This window comes from Ambystoma mexicanum, chromosome 7p (assembly GCF_040938575.1).
Source record: "Ambystoma mexicanum isolate Mex_15411 chromosome 7p, UKY_AmexF1_1, whole genome shotgun sequence".
Lineage (NCBI taxonomy): Eukaryota > Metazoa > Chordata > Amphibia > Caudata > Ambystomatidae > Ambystoma > Ambystoma mexicanum.
Window position 1 is genome coordinate 12,524,363 of NC_090939.1, and position 13,804 is coordinate 12,538,166.

Sequence of the window (13,804 nt, forward strand, 5' to 3'; positions counted from 1 at the left end):
TGCACGGTACTGCACTGGAAAAAGTGTAAAATATGGTTCCCTGTCATCATGCATGCATACAAATGTTGCCAAACAAAAAAAAGGAAAAAGGGACACAAAAGGTCAGTGAAGATGGTGTGTGTTACAAAATATAAATACAGGAAAACAAATAGGAGAACTAGTCTTCCTGCACTGGTAGCCTCAGGAGCCGACTAGTGCTCTGAAAATAAATGGGTTGACTAGGCGAGTGAAGCTGAAGCAGCTGCATTCCCCTCAAAACTTAGCCAGGATTCCAGCAAATGCATATGCGGGCCTTCCCATCTAAATCAATGGTGGGCAAGCTTCAAAAAGACAGCTTTGCAACTCCTGCAAACTCAAAACCTGCACCTATCTGACGCTGAACATTTTCATCGATCCTCATTGACTTTATGGAAATCTCTACAAAAGACTAGAATGTTAGAAGCCGCCAGCCCTTCATTAGGGATTTTAATGTGACAAATAACGGAAGCCCTTTAACATCCCCTCCTTCCCATAGCAAGTGACGGTTTTACAGTCACTCCATTGGATTGATGACTTTGCCTCTGCTCATTCTCCTAAGGTAAACTGCGACCATCCTGGCAGCGTGTGGTCTATGTGACTTTTGGGTGCCCTCTGGGCCTGGTTTCTAATTGCTTAACACTTTCACCTACTCTAGGGAATGCATAATATTTCACTTCAAGGTAAGTGTACTCTATAATGTATTAGCCACTGTAGGGAACAACTGTTCAACCCATGTACTGGCATGGTGATTCCAGGATGAGAGTATGTGCGTGCATGTCTGCCCCTTACCATTGGAAAGGACTGAGTTTAATGCCAAGTATGGACCATCTATTAGCTTAGGAAGGGGGAGGATCTACATTAAGGCCTCACCCTGTTTTATATATACACTGGTTTTACTGAATGCTCAGTCATTTATAGTACTCATTTGAACTGCTTATTTTAAAATGTTCTAATTCAATAGTATGCAGTATATTTTTTCAGCAACTGTGTGGTCAAGTTTCTGGGGTTATATATTGAGAATAACTGCACGTGACAGTCAGTGAGATTGTTCTAGAGTCTTCTGTCAAGGGATAAAAAACCATACATCCTAAAAGCAAGGCAGGGGTTTCAAGCAAAAGCAAGGCTCCTTTGAAAGTGGTAGCAAAACACTGCACTGGTATACTGAAGGAAATATACAATTTATCATAAAAACTACACAGATTATCTAGAACCCAAACACAAAGTATGACACCTTGCATGTATAAAAACAGTAAGGGCCATAGACTTACCTCCCAGTGCCAAGCTAAACGCAGGCCCAGTTACTGGTGGTAGGCACAACAAAATGGCGGCTAAAGGGTGGAGAGCAAAAGGGAACCGTAGACAACAGTAAAACACATGTATAGTCCTAATTGGGGTCCAGAATGGCACACATGAATAGCCACAACAATCCCTACCACTAGTACATAAGATTAATGAATCCAGAGGGCACTATCTATTACATATAGCACCTAGCGGCAGGAGCAATAAGCCAACAATGCTGAGAGGATCATCAAAAGCAAAGATTAGTTTAGTCTCACAGTACCAGACACATAGTGACATAGCAGTGACACACAGTGACAAGGAGGCCCATTTCAGTCAACAGGACTGTAGTATGATGATATAAAAATACATAATAAGCAGTCTAGAAGTTTGTCTCTTGATCTAAAACTCCACTAATTCAAGGGGGGCCCAGAAATAAATCTGCTTTACAGACGAGCACCTTCCAAAGCTATCTTTGCAGGAGTTAGAAGAGTTAGTAAGAGTTGACCATAGGATTCAACAGGACAAATCAAATACGAACAGCTGCAGTAATGGGGATAAGTCAAGTTAGTCTCGGTTCTGCCCCATTAGTATGGAAAAGGTAGCAACTACCCATAGGGTACGCCAGAGGAGACCCTTGAAACGAGTTACAAGTCTCAAGTTCAAGACCCAGAGGCTCTGGGAAGAAAGGAAGCAAAGCAGGATTCAGGCCAATGTAAGCCAATGGCGAACTGTGGTACAAGAGGACATGCAGAAACCCACGCCCATGGAGCCAGGGGAACCCAAAAGGTAAAGCTGAAGAATAACCCATCACCCCAAGACCCAGGGCCAAGTGCCCCCACCACCCCCCCACCTGTGCCACTTTCTGTGAACTTGGCCCAGAGGTAACAAAACTCATCAAGTACAAATCTTGTTAAGTTACAAGATCCGGTCACCCAGTGCCTTGAACCCTGGACCAATTTTGACACAGAATACCGAAAAAGAATAATCTGTCTTCCTAGGAAGATAGCCCAAAAGCCAGCAGCGAAAGGCTGATCCAGACGGAGACTGAGCAGCCAGCCAGCCAGCAGAAAATGATCTTGTGATGGGAGGCAGTAGGAGCGCGGCCCAGACAAAATGCAAAGACGGAGTAGTAGCATTCCACCACCCTTATTGACAACCAGGCTTCCTACATAGGAGATGCTATGACCAGGAGGACTCTACAGACGGCCCAGAAACAGTCACAGCACATGACATCCAGCCCATAAGATAAGCATAATTAAGGGAGGATGAAGGACAGCCCATGCAGAGCGTCCAGAAGAAACTGGAGCAAAGGGATAGTATGGCCAAACCTGGTCCTAAAAGTGCAGCAGACTTGAGGAAGAGTCAGCGACTCCCTTGGCTATAGCGATTTACTCATGGGTGGACTCCCTAAGATACACAAAGACAAAGACAATCCTCCTCTTAGACCTATTGTAGCAGGAACGGAGAGTATATTTGACCCCTTGGCTATTTACATCGATAAACTACTGCAACCGATCATACAGGCAACATCCACCTACTTAAAGGACACAACCGACTTTTTGAACGGCCTCAAAGATTTTTCAGTTATCAGTGAAGAATGTATTCTATTTAGTCTTGACGTCTGCAGTCTATACACCTCGATCCCCCATGGCGACGGTCTGGATTCTGTCGAATGGCTACTACTTAACAACTCAGAGATTCAGGGCAATCCACAATTTGTCCTAGAGTTGCTCAACCTCATTTTATTTAACAGTTACTTCAGATTCCAGGGTAAATACTTCTTACAGACTTCCGGAACCTCGATGGGATCATCGATGGCACCTGTCTATACAAATACATTTATGTTTCAGTTTGAAAGCCAAAATGTGTTAGAACATCCCACATGGTCCCCTTACATCCTGACATGGAAGAGATTTATAGATGACATTTTCGGCATATGGTGTGGCACACGTGCAGAATTGGATCTGTTTTTTGAGTACATCAATTCAATACATCCTCGTATCAAGTTCACCATGGAAGTCGGTAATCCATATCTCCACTTCCTGGATGTTAATTTGAGAATTAGTAACAACGTAGTCGCTACATCCATATATCATAAACCAACTGATGCAAACAACCTGCTACATTACTCTAGCTTTCACCCCAGAGCTATGCTCCAAAGCTTACCGTATAGCCAAATCCTAAGGCTCAAGAGGATCATTTCTGATCCAGAAGTTCTAACACAGGAATGCAACAACCTGGTGGATAAATTTGAGAATAGAGGCTATCTTTTGGAAATTGCTAAAAACAGAGCATCAGAGATTACACGCACCGACTTGTTAAAAACAAAACCAAGTGGTAAGGACACACCGTTGTTATTTATATCGAAATTCTCAAGACAGAGTTTTCAAATCACAAGGAGCATCAAGAAGCATTGGAACATTCTTCACAATGACCAAACTTTGCTAGAATTATTCCCAACCCCACCAATGATGTGTTACAAAAGGGGTAGGAACATTAGAGATAAACTAGTAAGGGCAGAAAAAATACAGAAGGATAAGCAACTGTTTCTGACCACTAAAAAATTGGGCACCTTCCCTTGTTTGGGATGTACACACTGCAACAACGTCATCAAAGGTGATGTAGTAACCCACCCGAGAACTCGACAAAAAATTAAACTTAGAGACTACTCCACCTGTTTGTCATCAGGTGTAATATATTTACTGAAATGTCCCTGTGGGAAGGTATACATTGGCCAGACAAAAAGACCCATAAAACTAAGACTAACAGAACACAAATCAAACATACGATGTAAGAACCAATATTCACCAGTAGCCCGACACTTCAATTCTGAGAAACATTCCATTGCCCAAATTAAATTTTAGATACTTGAAGTTGTTAAACACCCAACAAGGGGCGGGGACTTTCAATCCCTCTTACTACAGAGAGAAGCCTATTGGATCGACAGAATGGGCTCTTTGCAACCTTGGGGCCTCAATGAAGATTTTACCCTTAATTATTTCCTGTGAATAGGGTATGTTTGACCTCTAACACTAGCATCTTGTTGTTTTTTTGTAAAGATCAAAGTTACGTCAAGTTTATTTTATCTGGAAATTTTAACTGCCAACAAGTAATATCCGATTGTATTTTGCAATGACTTGTATTATTCTCTTGATACCCTTTTAATACATACTCCACTGAAGGTTGAACTAAAATGTATATATATGTATATACATATAATGAACTCTTGTGTTATATGTTGGACGACAACTTATGTATACAAACTGTGCTTATTTTCTTTTGTCCATCCTTCAGCCATACATTATGCGAATTAACCTTGTGAGTGGTTAAAATTCCCTCTTTCATTTGGACTCTGGCGGATGGAACTTGTTTCATTTTGACGTTTCTGTATTTCAGTGGCACCTCCTAATCTGTCTACTTCTCCATTGAATAGTCTCTTTTTGCTGACTCTGCAGGATTTCTCATTAGTATTGTTTACATTTTCTCTTCATACTTTTTCTATTTTCCCTTTATTTTTTATCTTTATTTTCATCAATTTTATTATTTATTCCACATATACTTTCACTCCTCTTGACACATTGTGGTTTACCTCGGCGGGCTCAACCGATGACTTCTTACTCCATTCTAAGATGGCCGATCCTTTAGGTGACTGCTTTAGTCCCTTCTCTATCTTCACATTCGCCAACCTTTTTCTTCCACATTGCGCGCCGTTCCCATAGCTGCTACGACGCATTGACCGGCGGCAGCTGTCTTTGCGATTGGTTTCCTATTGTGCAGGTAAGCGCACGTTACCAGGCATTGTCTATCCCATTGAGATCTCTTGTTTAAGTACTTTTTTTAACCTCGATCCGGGTTAATTCTCCGTTACACTTTTTCACATATCATCATCTGCGCATTGAGACTCGTAGTGCACAAGTGCACTGTATTTGTTTTGCCCGAGTTCCTATCCCTACAAACCGCCCACTGAAGAAAGCACATTGCCAGCACGCTGTGCCTGACAGCTCGCGCACCTTAACTGCTAAGCGTATACCGCAAGGTATTTTTTTCATCAGCTAACACTTTATTTGTGGATAGTATTGTATCAATATATGTTGTTTTAGTATTCCTCTCAAGCTCACACTTATATCGTATGCTCTAGAGTGCTTTGCTGACTCTTGATGAACGTTGAACAGAAGTTACACAGTGTTTAACGTGAATTAACCCCGAATATATCAGGCTTCCACGCCGTTCGATTATTTTCTCCAGCACTTGCCACTCCTCTTGTACACTCCACAGGTACTACATTTCGTCTAGTGCCTAGGGTTGAACTTACCTTTCATCAAAGTTTGATTTCTACTCACTTGCTCCTCATTTTTGTTGCAGCTGTGTCTTCTTCTTGACTACAGCAAACTATATTTCCCGTGGGGGATCTACACATCGCTTGATTCACCACCAAGGTCTCCATCTGCACCCGATGCCCTCGAACACTTTGCTTACTGGTAATTATACTTTCTTATATCTTGTCCTATATGGCTCCTTTACCTACCTACATTCTTTCTAAACACTTTTGAACGACGAATTCTCTTGCACTGGACTAGAAACATCTCTCTGAACCTCTTCTCCTCCCCTCACCCTGAATTTAACTGGGAATGAATGTGCCCTTGTGGTACTAGATTAATTACAATTTCTCTGACAATGTAGTCTGTTCTGGCTCACAGATGAGACTGAAATGTACAGCATGAGTTTAATGAATTACCTCAAGGTATAAAAAACTTGTACAAACTTTCTCACCTTTGTTTTTTTCCTTTTGTATGAAAAATTCAATTTTGGCCATATGAAGAAGAGGAAAGTATCCTCGAAACGCGTCGCCACATGAATTTTATTCCACCATTGTTTCATTGCTTCTTGAAATTGTAAATGTTTCTCCTTTTGAAATATTGTGTATTTGACACTTTCGATATAAACTTTTGCTATAAAAACACACAACTGAACCCTTTGGTTTATATGTTTTTTGTATTAATATGAGAAAACAGTAGTGGACTTAGTCCAAACATCCTAAAGTGTGCAGGGGACGGGAGGGTTCCCTTGTTGAATCCTCATTCCAATTGTCGCCTAAGCCAATCCTCCAATCATGTAATAGACAAATGTTTGAGGCCGGCCAATCAGGCTGGGCCTAAAAACTGCCAAACATTCAGGTCCACCCACCAAAACTACTACAGAGCGTGCAGGGTAAAATGGCCATTGTAGCCTGCCTTGTGTTTCCCTAAGCAGAGTAAAGGCCCAAAGGTTAAAATGGCCTGGAGCAGGACTTAAAAACATACAATAGTACCCCAAAACCTAATTACAATTGAAAATTGGCCTGCTCCACATACCATTGCTGGGTGATATAATCACCCCACGGCCAAAACAGGGTTATTTAAAGGCACCTTTGTCCTAGGCGCTGTGTGTGCTACTTTAGTGTTGGCAGCCCGTGCTAATGGGTCTAACTCCAAAGCAGCAACAGCTAAAGCCAGACATCAGTGTCAGGGATCGTAGCTTATGGGCGGGGGCGAGGCAAGCCGTGGAATTCCAACCATTCCAGGAGCCTACACTCTCAGCTGCTCAAGGCCAACCTTGTCCACTGCAGTGGACAGCAAGCTGAATCCTCCCCCTTATATTCAAAAGGCGGAAGTTTGGCAGGGTAACCCTGCCAAGTTTTAAACCAAGGTTTTTTGATAATAAAACTGTTGTACCACACAAATATATTATGTCAATGCCTTCCAACCAACCTTTGGACATGTACCGCCATGAGATGCGAAGGAGGCACGCCTCCACATGCTATTGGCAGTATGCACCAAGATATCACACACTGACTGCACAAAAATGTCTAACAATGTAGTGCACCCACGTCTCCTCTATTGGAGGAGCGTCTATATTCCGAGATGAAAGTGATCGATATTATGCAATACCTTCACATAGACGTTCCCTACAAGATGGTCCCCAAGGTTATCGCAAACATTCATCTCTTCCACTTCCCCATATTTCTCCTCCATCTCTGTGAAGACTTCCTGTGAAGAAAACAGAAGACACAGGCATCAGATACTTTGATATACAGCTTTGCGAGGGTGAATCAAGCTTTTTACTGTCTCTCAGTGTGCACATTTACAGCATTAAGATCCCAGCGGAATCCTGCAGCAGCTACCCTGTAACCACTCAAGACATTTGCTCTGGGTGGTCGGCAAGAGAAGGTACCAGCCACAGCCCCCTAGGTTTGCCTTGGTTGGGAGGGATTTTCAATACCACGAGTGCAGGTATTAGAGACCAACCTGTAGTGGACTTGCACGGTTTCACCAAAAGTTTGACCAACTCTCACAAGCAAACATGACTCTGAAGTTAGGCTTCACTCTTAGGAGGGGTAGACAATGGTAAGGAGCACAGGAACACACAAAGGGGACCCAGTAAAAGATATGTCTCACACTATATGCTGACAAATACATATAGGTGTGTATTGTAAAGGATAAAGTGAATAGCGTAACAACTGCTAGGTAACAGTAATATGTGTGCGTGTTTAGATATTTTCACAAATACTAATATTTAGTAAGGTGTCCAAAGGAGACACCACCAAACTTCATATAAAACAGTTACACAATTTTATCAGAATAAGTTATACTGTTGCAATGGAAAAGTGGAGAGGAAAACAATGGTTACAAATATTACAGTTCTTTTAAGTTAGAAGGTACACAAGCAGAATAGAAATGGACTGGAAGTAAGCAGAAAGGATCACACAGAAGATAAAAACATACGACAATGGCAACGTGAGGCGGCTATTCCATTATTCTATACAGTAGTTAAGCATCCTCAACTCACAGGATTTCAGAGGAAAAAGAGAGCATCCACCAACCACTGGGGAGTCAGGGTGACCCTGCAACAGATTCCTAGGAGCAGCCTCCACCACCAAAGACGAGGCCTGGGGTGGCTGCAGGCAAGGACTTTACCCTACGGGGAAGTTCCAATGTGATGGCAGCAAGCAAACACAACATCCCCATGCAGATGGCCAGCAACTCCAGGTAGATCAGAAGACTTAGGGAAAACACTCCATTCATTGCATGAAGGTGTCCTGGAGGCAGATCTGAGTTTCAGGATCGGAACTCTGTAGTGATTCAACTCCCCGTTTCAGGAAGATCACGAAAGGTGCCAAAATCTGCACATCAAGAGTCTGCACAAAGAAAGGCCTCTGTAGGAGTGCCACAACGCTGCAAAAAGGCAGTACTCCAGTGACCCAGCAAGGGCCTGCTGGTAATAAGGAGGGAACAAAGGACTTCAGCAGCAGAGCCACAAATGTGATATCCCTCGGCAGGTAGCCAAACATAGCAGCTCAGTCCAGAATGAAGATCTGGTCCACCCTAAAGAGAGTGCAGACTTTCCAAACTGGAGCATGGTGCATGTTCTACAAGAGGCAGCGTTAAGGAGAATTCTCAGAAATGTGCCAATTCCCTCCACCTTAGAGACCCCCAGCAACTTTGCTGGATTTTGAGGACTTGTTTTCCCACTCTCTCATGTATTTTAATGTGATTTTCTACACTGTGTTTCTTTTGGTTATGGAGTCTAACAAACTCCATAGGCATCATCTTTTACAATTGTGTCCCAAAGCATCTTCAGTGCAGTGGCACAGGGAAGTCTTCCAGATTTACCAAGGTTTAAATACCTTCTCTGAGATAAACTAGTGTTTCCCAGAGCAGTAAAGTGAAATTGACTTTACTTAGCATTCTAACTTTCTAGACACAGCACCCACTATCTTACAATAGAGTGCTGGAGGGGTTACCAAGTATCCCCTTTGTCTAGCTTCTTATGTAATATATATTATGTTGCCCTTTCCTCACTGAATGGCTGGTGGCAGTGGTTTCGTTTTGAACTACCGTGGTTTGCATTTACTGCGGCTCCGGTAAAGCAACCACGGGAGACATCTTTTTCAAATTGGCGCAGAGACATCTTTGATAAAATGGCCTCTGGTCTTTTTTCGGCAAGTCTTTGTAAAAAGGTCCTTCCAGAGAGTTTCTCTGCGTGCCAAACCAGATTTGGTCTTTGTTCATTTCGCCTTTGGCACGGTTTGAGTGAAACCCACCTCTGGCTCCAGAGTGTCTGGGGTAGGCAGAAAGTGAGGGTGGCGCCCGAAACTCCCTGTGCTTAGTCTCCCGTTAGTCCTAGGAGACCCAAATGCACTCTGTGGTGATCCGGCAAGGACAGCCACCCCTCCTGGGTGAGTGACAGCTAGGCTGGAATGATTGGGAGAGAACTGAATAAAATGCTAGACTTTTGGCTTGGAAGGCAGAGTCGACCACTGGACGACGCAGAGCTTGAAGAGGGTGCCTGCTGCAACTCCTGGACCGTTGGTTTGCCCGGTGAAGCCCTGCTGCAGTGCCAACTTGCCAAGTTCATATCGACAGAGAAGCCCCTGCAAGGACGCCTTCTCCCTTTGAGTTGATGGGACCAATCAACTGCAAAGTAAACCACCTGGACATACATCTCAGAGCTGGTTGAATTTTCTCAGACTTGCTGCAGGAAACCAAATAGCCAGGGAGAGGAACACCAGATTGTGTGTTGCTTTTAAGCTTTTGGAAGATACTCTGGACTTCGACGAAGCAGGACTGAACAAGCCTGAGCCCCCTCAACAGAGTGCGGGACCCCAGAAGCAAGGAAAGTCCACCTTAACAGCCAGAAACCGCATTGTTGCTATTTGCAGTAGCCGCAAGAAGCTGAAACACGAAACAGCCACTCAAAGTGAAGTTTGCTGGTTGCAAGTTTTGACAGTGCCAGTACAGTGCAAGAGTCCCCCGACGTCCTCCCTCTTGTCCCCACGACTGAGGCCCAGGAACAGTGAGATCTGCAGAGCTGCACAGGAACAGAAGTCATCAGCTGCATCTTTTCTTTACCAAGGTGAATTTACCTCTTACTGTGGAAGTGCTTGGAACTTCTGCAACTCACAAGTCTAATCAGCTTGTGGCCCTACATTTGATTCTTCTTTTTTTTATCAAAGACTCCTAAGAACTTGTGCAAAGATTTTTCCATTTACTTACCTGAAGTGCTGCATCCTATACAAAGACTTTTGCCTATTGACTTTGGCTTAGCCTATTGAATTGTATGACTCTTCTAAGAGGATCTGAAAGTATTTTCCCTGCTTAAGAATATTGGTGAACTCTTGTGTTCTAATAACCTTTGCCGTTTACCACCTTTTAAGGGTGTTCTGAATGCCAACAGTAAGATATTAATGTTGCCAGTACCCTTGTTATTGAAGTCACCTGTGGGTGTAGGTTGTGTCTGTGGGCCATCCCAAAAGGGTCTTGGGTAGTGCATTCAAACTTTGCCTCACAGGCAGGAGTGCGGCAGATGAAGACCAAGACTAATAATCCGCTGTGCAGCAATGGCTCAAGGGATGCAGACATCGGTGGCAGGCTTCCCATGCCTCTCGGGAATTAGCTTAGCCAATGTCTCTTTCAGCAGCCACCCTAGCATCCTTTCATGGCTTTTTGGGGCTTTCGAAAAACAAACTGTAATACTCCGCAGCTTCCACTAGATGTCGGCCTATGCACAGCATGTGATCTAAGCAGATTCCACAAGCCTCAGTAATATATATATATATATATATCTCCATTTCCTACTCCTGCCTGGAGTAAAGACTGCCAAGGGCTTAAACAAGGGTAGCCAAAAGTCCTATTTGCAGTACAAATAAAGGTGCACAGTAGAGCCCAAGTAAAATATATAAAAACAAACATACACCACCACCAGCCTGCCTGTCAAGAAAACACAAAAAGGGATGATAGGTACACTTTAAAGAAAAAGAATGGGAAAGTCAAGGTACCCCGTACTAGTCTTCAGCAGGGAGGTGGTGAGCTGTCCAAAAAGGGGCTGCGAGAGCAGGGTACCCCCTGCACTGGTAGCCTTGGGGACTGACCAGTATTTGGCCAAGAAGTGAGTTGCAGTGGGGCCAGTAGGGTAGACAAAGCACTTAACTTGTGAAAAGGGGCAGGAAAAATAATAAAGAGCCAACAGATGTGCATGAATGAGGATAAAATACAGCAAAAACTAACATTTTTCATAATCTCCTCAAACTAGGAAGAATGGCGTCTGAACAGTTTCTCTTTCCAACCCTAACCTTGGCCCAAGTACTTGGAAATATGGATGTGCCTTTTAGTTGTACTCTCGAGTTGCACTACTGCTTGATGTTTTGAGACTTCCGGACAGACTTTCTCCTCCATAGTAACAACTACAGAACTCTAAACCGACAAGGCAGAGAGCAACCCAGGCCCCCGCATGAAATCCTGAGAGCGCCATCATGTTGGCCAACCCAGAAATCAAGCGGCTATGAAGGCGTAGCTCTCAACCAAAAGTTTCATCCAGGATGGCCTTCAGCAGGAAGACCATCCCTTATTTCTACAGTGGGTGAAAAAGCTGGAAGGAGGGCTGCTCCATGGTTAGGAAGAGCAAGCACCTTCCCAAACCACAGAAAACGGGTAGCTCGCCCCAGGGCCATCAAAGGCAGTTCAGTTCTCAGGAGACTAGCAGGGCAGGATGATTGTTAGTTGAGTATTCTGTAGACACATTTGAGGTGTGTCCCCTGTTATTAGCCAGTCGTCTAGGTAAGCCTGCGCAGGTGCGCTGCACTTACTGCCAGGACTTCAGTGAACTCCCTTGGTGTTGGTTATGCCGAAGGGTAACACTTTGAACTAGTGATGTGGCTTCACCCACTTCGAACCTTCGGTATTTTCGGTGCGCTGGTGACATTGAATAGGAAAAATGCATATTTTCATGCTTCAATGCTGCCATGTAATCCCCCTGCTTTAGAAGTGTGAATTACCTCCTGCAGCCTGGTTATCCTGAATGTTTGCGGTTTGACATACGTATTTGCAGGACGCAGGTCTAAGACTGGGCGCATGGTTAAATCCTTCTTTGGGACAAAGAAGTAAACTGAATAAATACCTTTGTTTACCTCTAACAGTGGAACCAGTTCTATTGCTCCCTTTTGAAGTAGCGTCTTCACTTTTTGTCAAATCAAATGTTTGACATGTTCCTTGATTTTGGAGGATAGTGGCACGGTTTTTCCCCCAGACCACTGTTGTCAAGACCCCTGGTCTGAAGTTACTCCGTCCCATGTGCGGGCGAGAATAGTGATACAACCCCGTACTGGGGTAGCATGGGAGGGGACATGGACTAGGACAGCATTTGGTGCAGTGGCAGTGGAGCCTCTGGAGGCTGCACTACTTCCCTGGACTTTACCTCTTCTAAACCCACCGTGTGGTGTGAAAGTAGGAGAACTGACCTTGAGGGGAGTACCATGTGGATGAGGAAGACCCAAACCCAGACTGTGAGGCTCTTGCGAACCTTGGTTGTGAAATGAGCGTTTTCTGCACTCTTTCAGGCGATGCCTTAGTGTTTGATAATGGCACGTCTGCCCTCTTTCTCGTTGTAGTGACGACCAGTGAATCTGTATGGAGGGTCTGTAGGAGCAGGTTTGAATACTTTCTCAACCCTGGGGTTTACAGCTCATAAGAGACGGTAAGTAGTGACGCAGCAATTCTCTTTTTAAATTGATTGTAGAATAGGAATAGACTGACTGCCTTTTTTTCGTTGAGGTCAACGTCAACTAAATCAGTGTCTTGAACTGCTGCTCGAATCTGATTTTGAAATATTCTGCAACTCTTAAGGAGATTATTAAGCAAGAGTTGATGATCAATGGGGGAAGGATGACCAGTCCCAGTAGAAATTAAGGGGACTGTAAAATGGTAAAATCTGGGTCTTCTGGATCATAGCCAGCCGGGTCATCGTACCAGTGCATTGGTTATCCTCCCCTTGGCCGTGATAGTAAAGAGTATTTTGGTCATCATAGTGTGTCTCTTGTTGGTCTGTAACATCAACAATCATGTTTGTTGGTGAAGTATGAAGAGTGTGCAACCTGCGTGATTTAGGTTGAGGTTCACCTATTTTTAAGCCTAATGTCTTTTGCCTAACAGGGCAGCGCTCAATGAAGCCAACAAAAGAATAGGCTTTGTCCAGAGCTGTTGGAGAGAATTTTCATTTCTGTGCTAATTCCCTTCAACCTTAGAGACCCCCCCCACAAACTCTTTTGCTGGACTTTAGGACTTCATTTTTATCCTGGAGCGAGTGAGACCTTTTTCTCACAATCTTGGGAATTTTTGATCCGATTTCGATTCTGTATACTCTGTTTTTGTAGTCTGACTAACTCCATAGGCATCATCTTTTGTGTTGTGACACACAGCCCCTTCAGTGCAGTGGCACAGGGAAGTCCTTTGGATTTCTCATAAGGTTTAAATACCTTTTCTTGGGTGAACTACTGTTCCCAAGAGCAGTAAAGTGAAATTGACTTTACTTACCTTTTCTCTCTGTAGTCCCAGCACACACCATCTTATGTGGCGTGCTGGGGGTTACTTAGTAGCCTTTTCGTCTACTTACTCATGCAACATTTTTTATGTTACCCTCACCACTTTTAATGGCTGGTGGCAGTGGTTTAATTTTCCTAACATGGTGCGTTTTT

The 13,804-nt window shown here is 43.8% G+C and overlaps 1 protein-coding gene across 4 annotated transcripts in view; it reads right to left on the bottom strand.

Annotated features, from left to right (window-relative positions):
- The window catches only part of U2AF1 (U2 small nuclear RNA auxiliary factor 1), a 350,471-nt gene that overhangs the window by 68,014 nt on the left and 268,653 nt on the right, over nt 1-13,804 (bottom strand). For all 4 annotated transcript variants that reach the window (XM_069635671.1, XM_069635669.1, XM_069635668.1 and 1 more), the window contains one exon: nt 7,227-7,325. In XM_069635671.1, the coding sequence (XP_069491772.1) occupies nt 7,227-7,325 (99 nt within the window). The remainder of the gene's footprint in view (nt 1-7,226; nt 7,326-13,804) is intronic.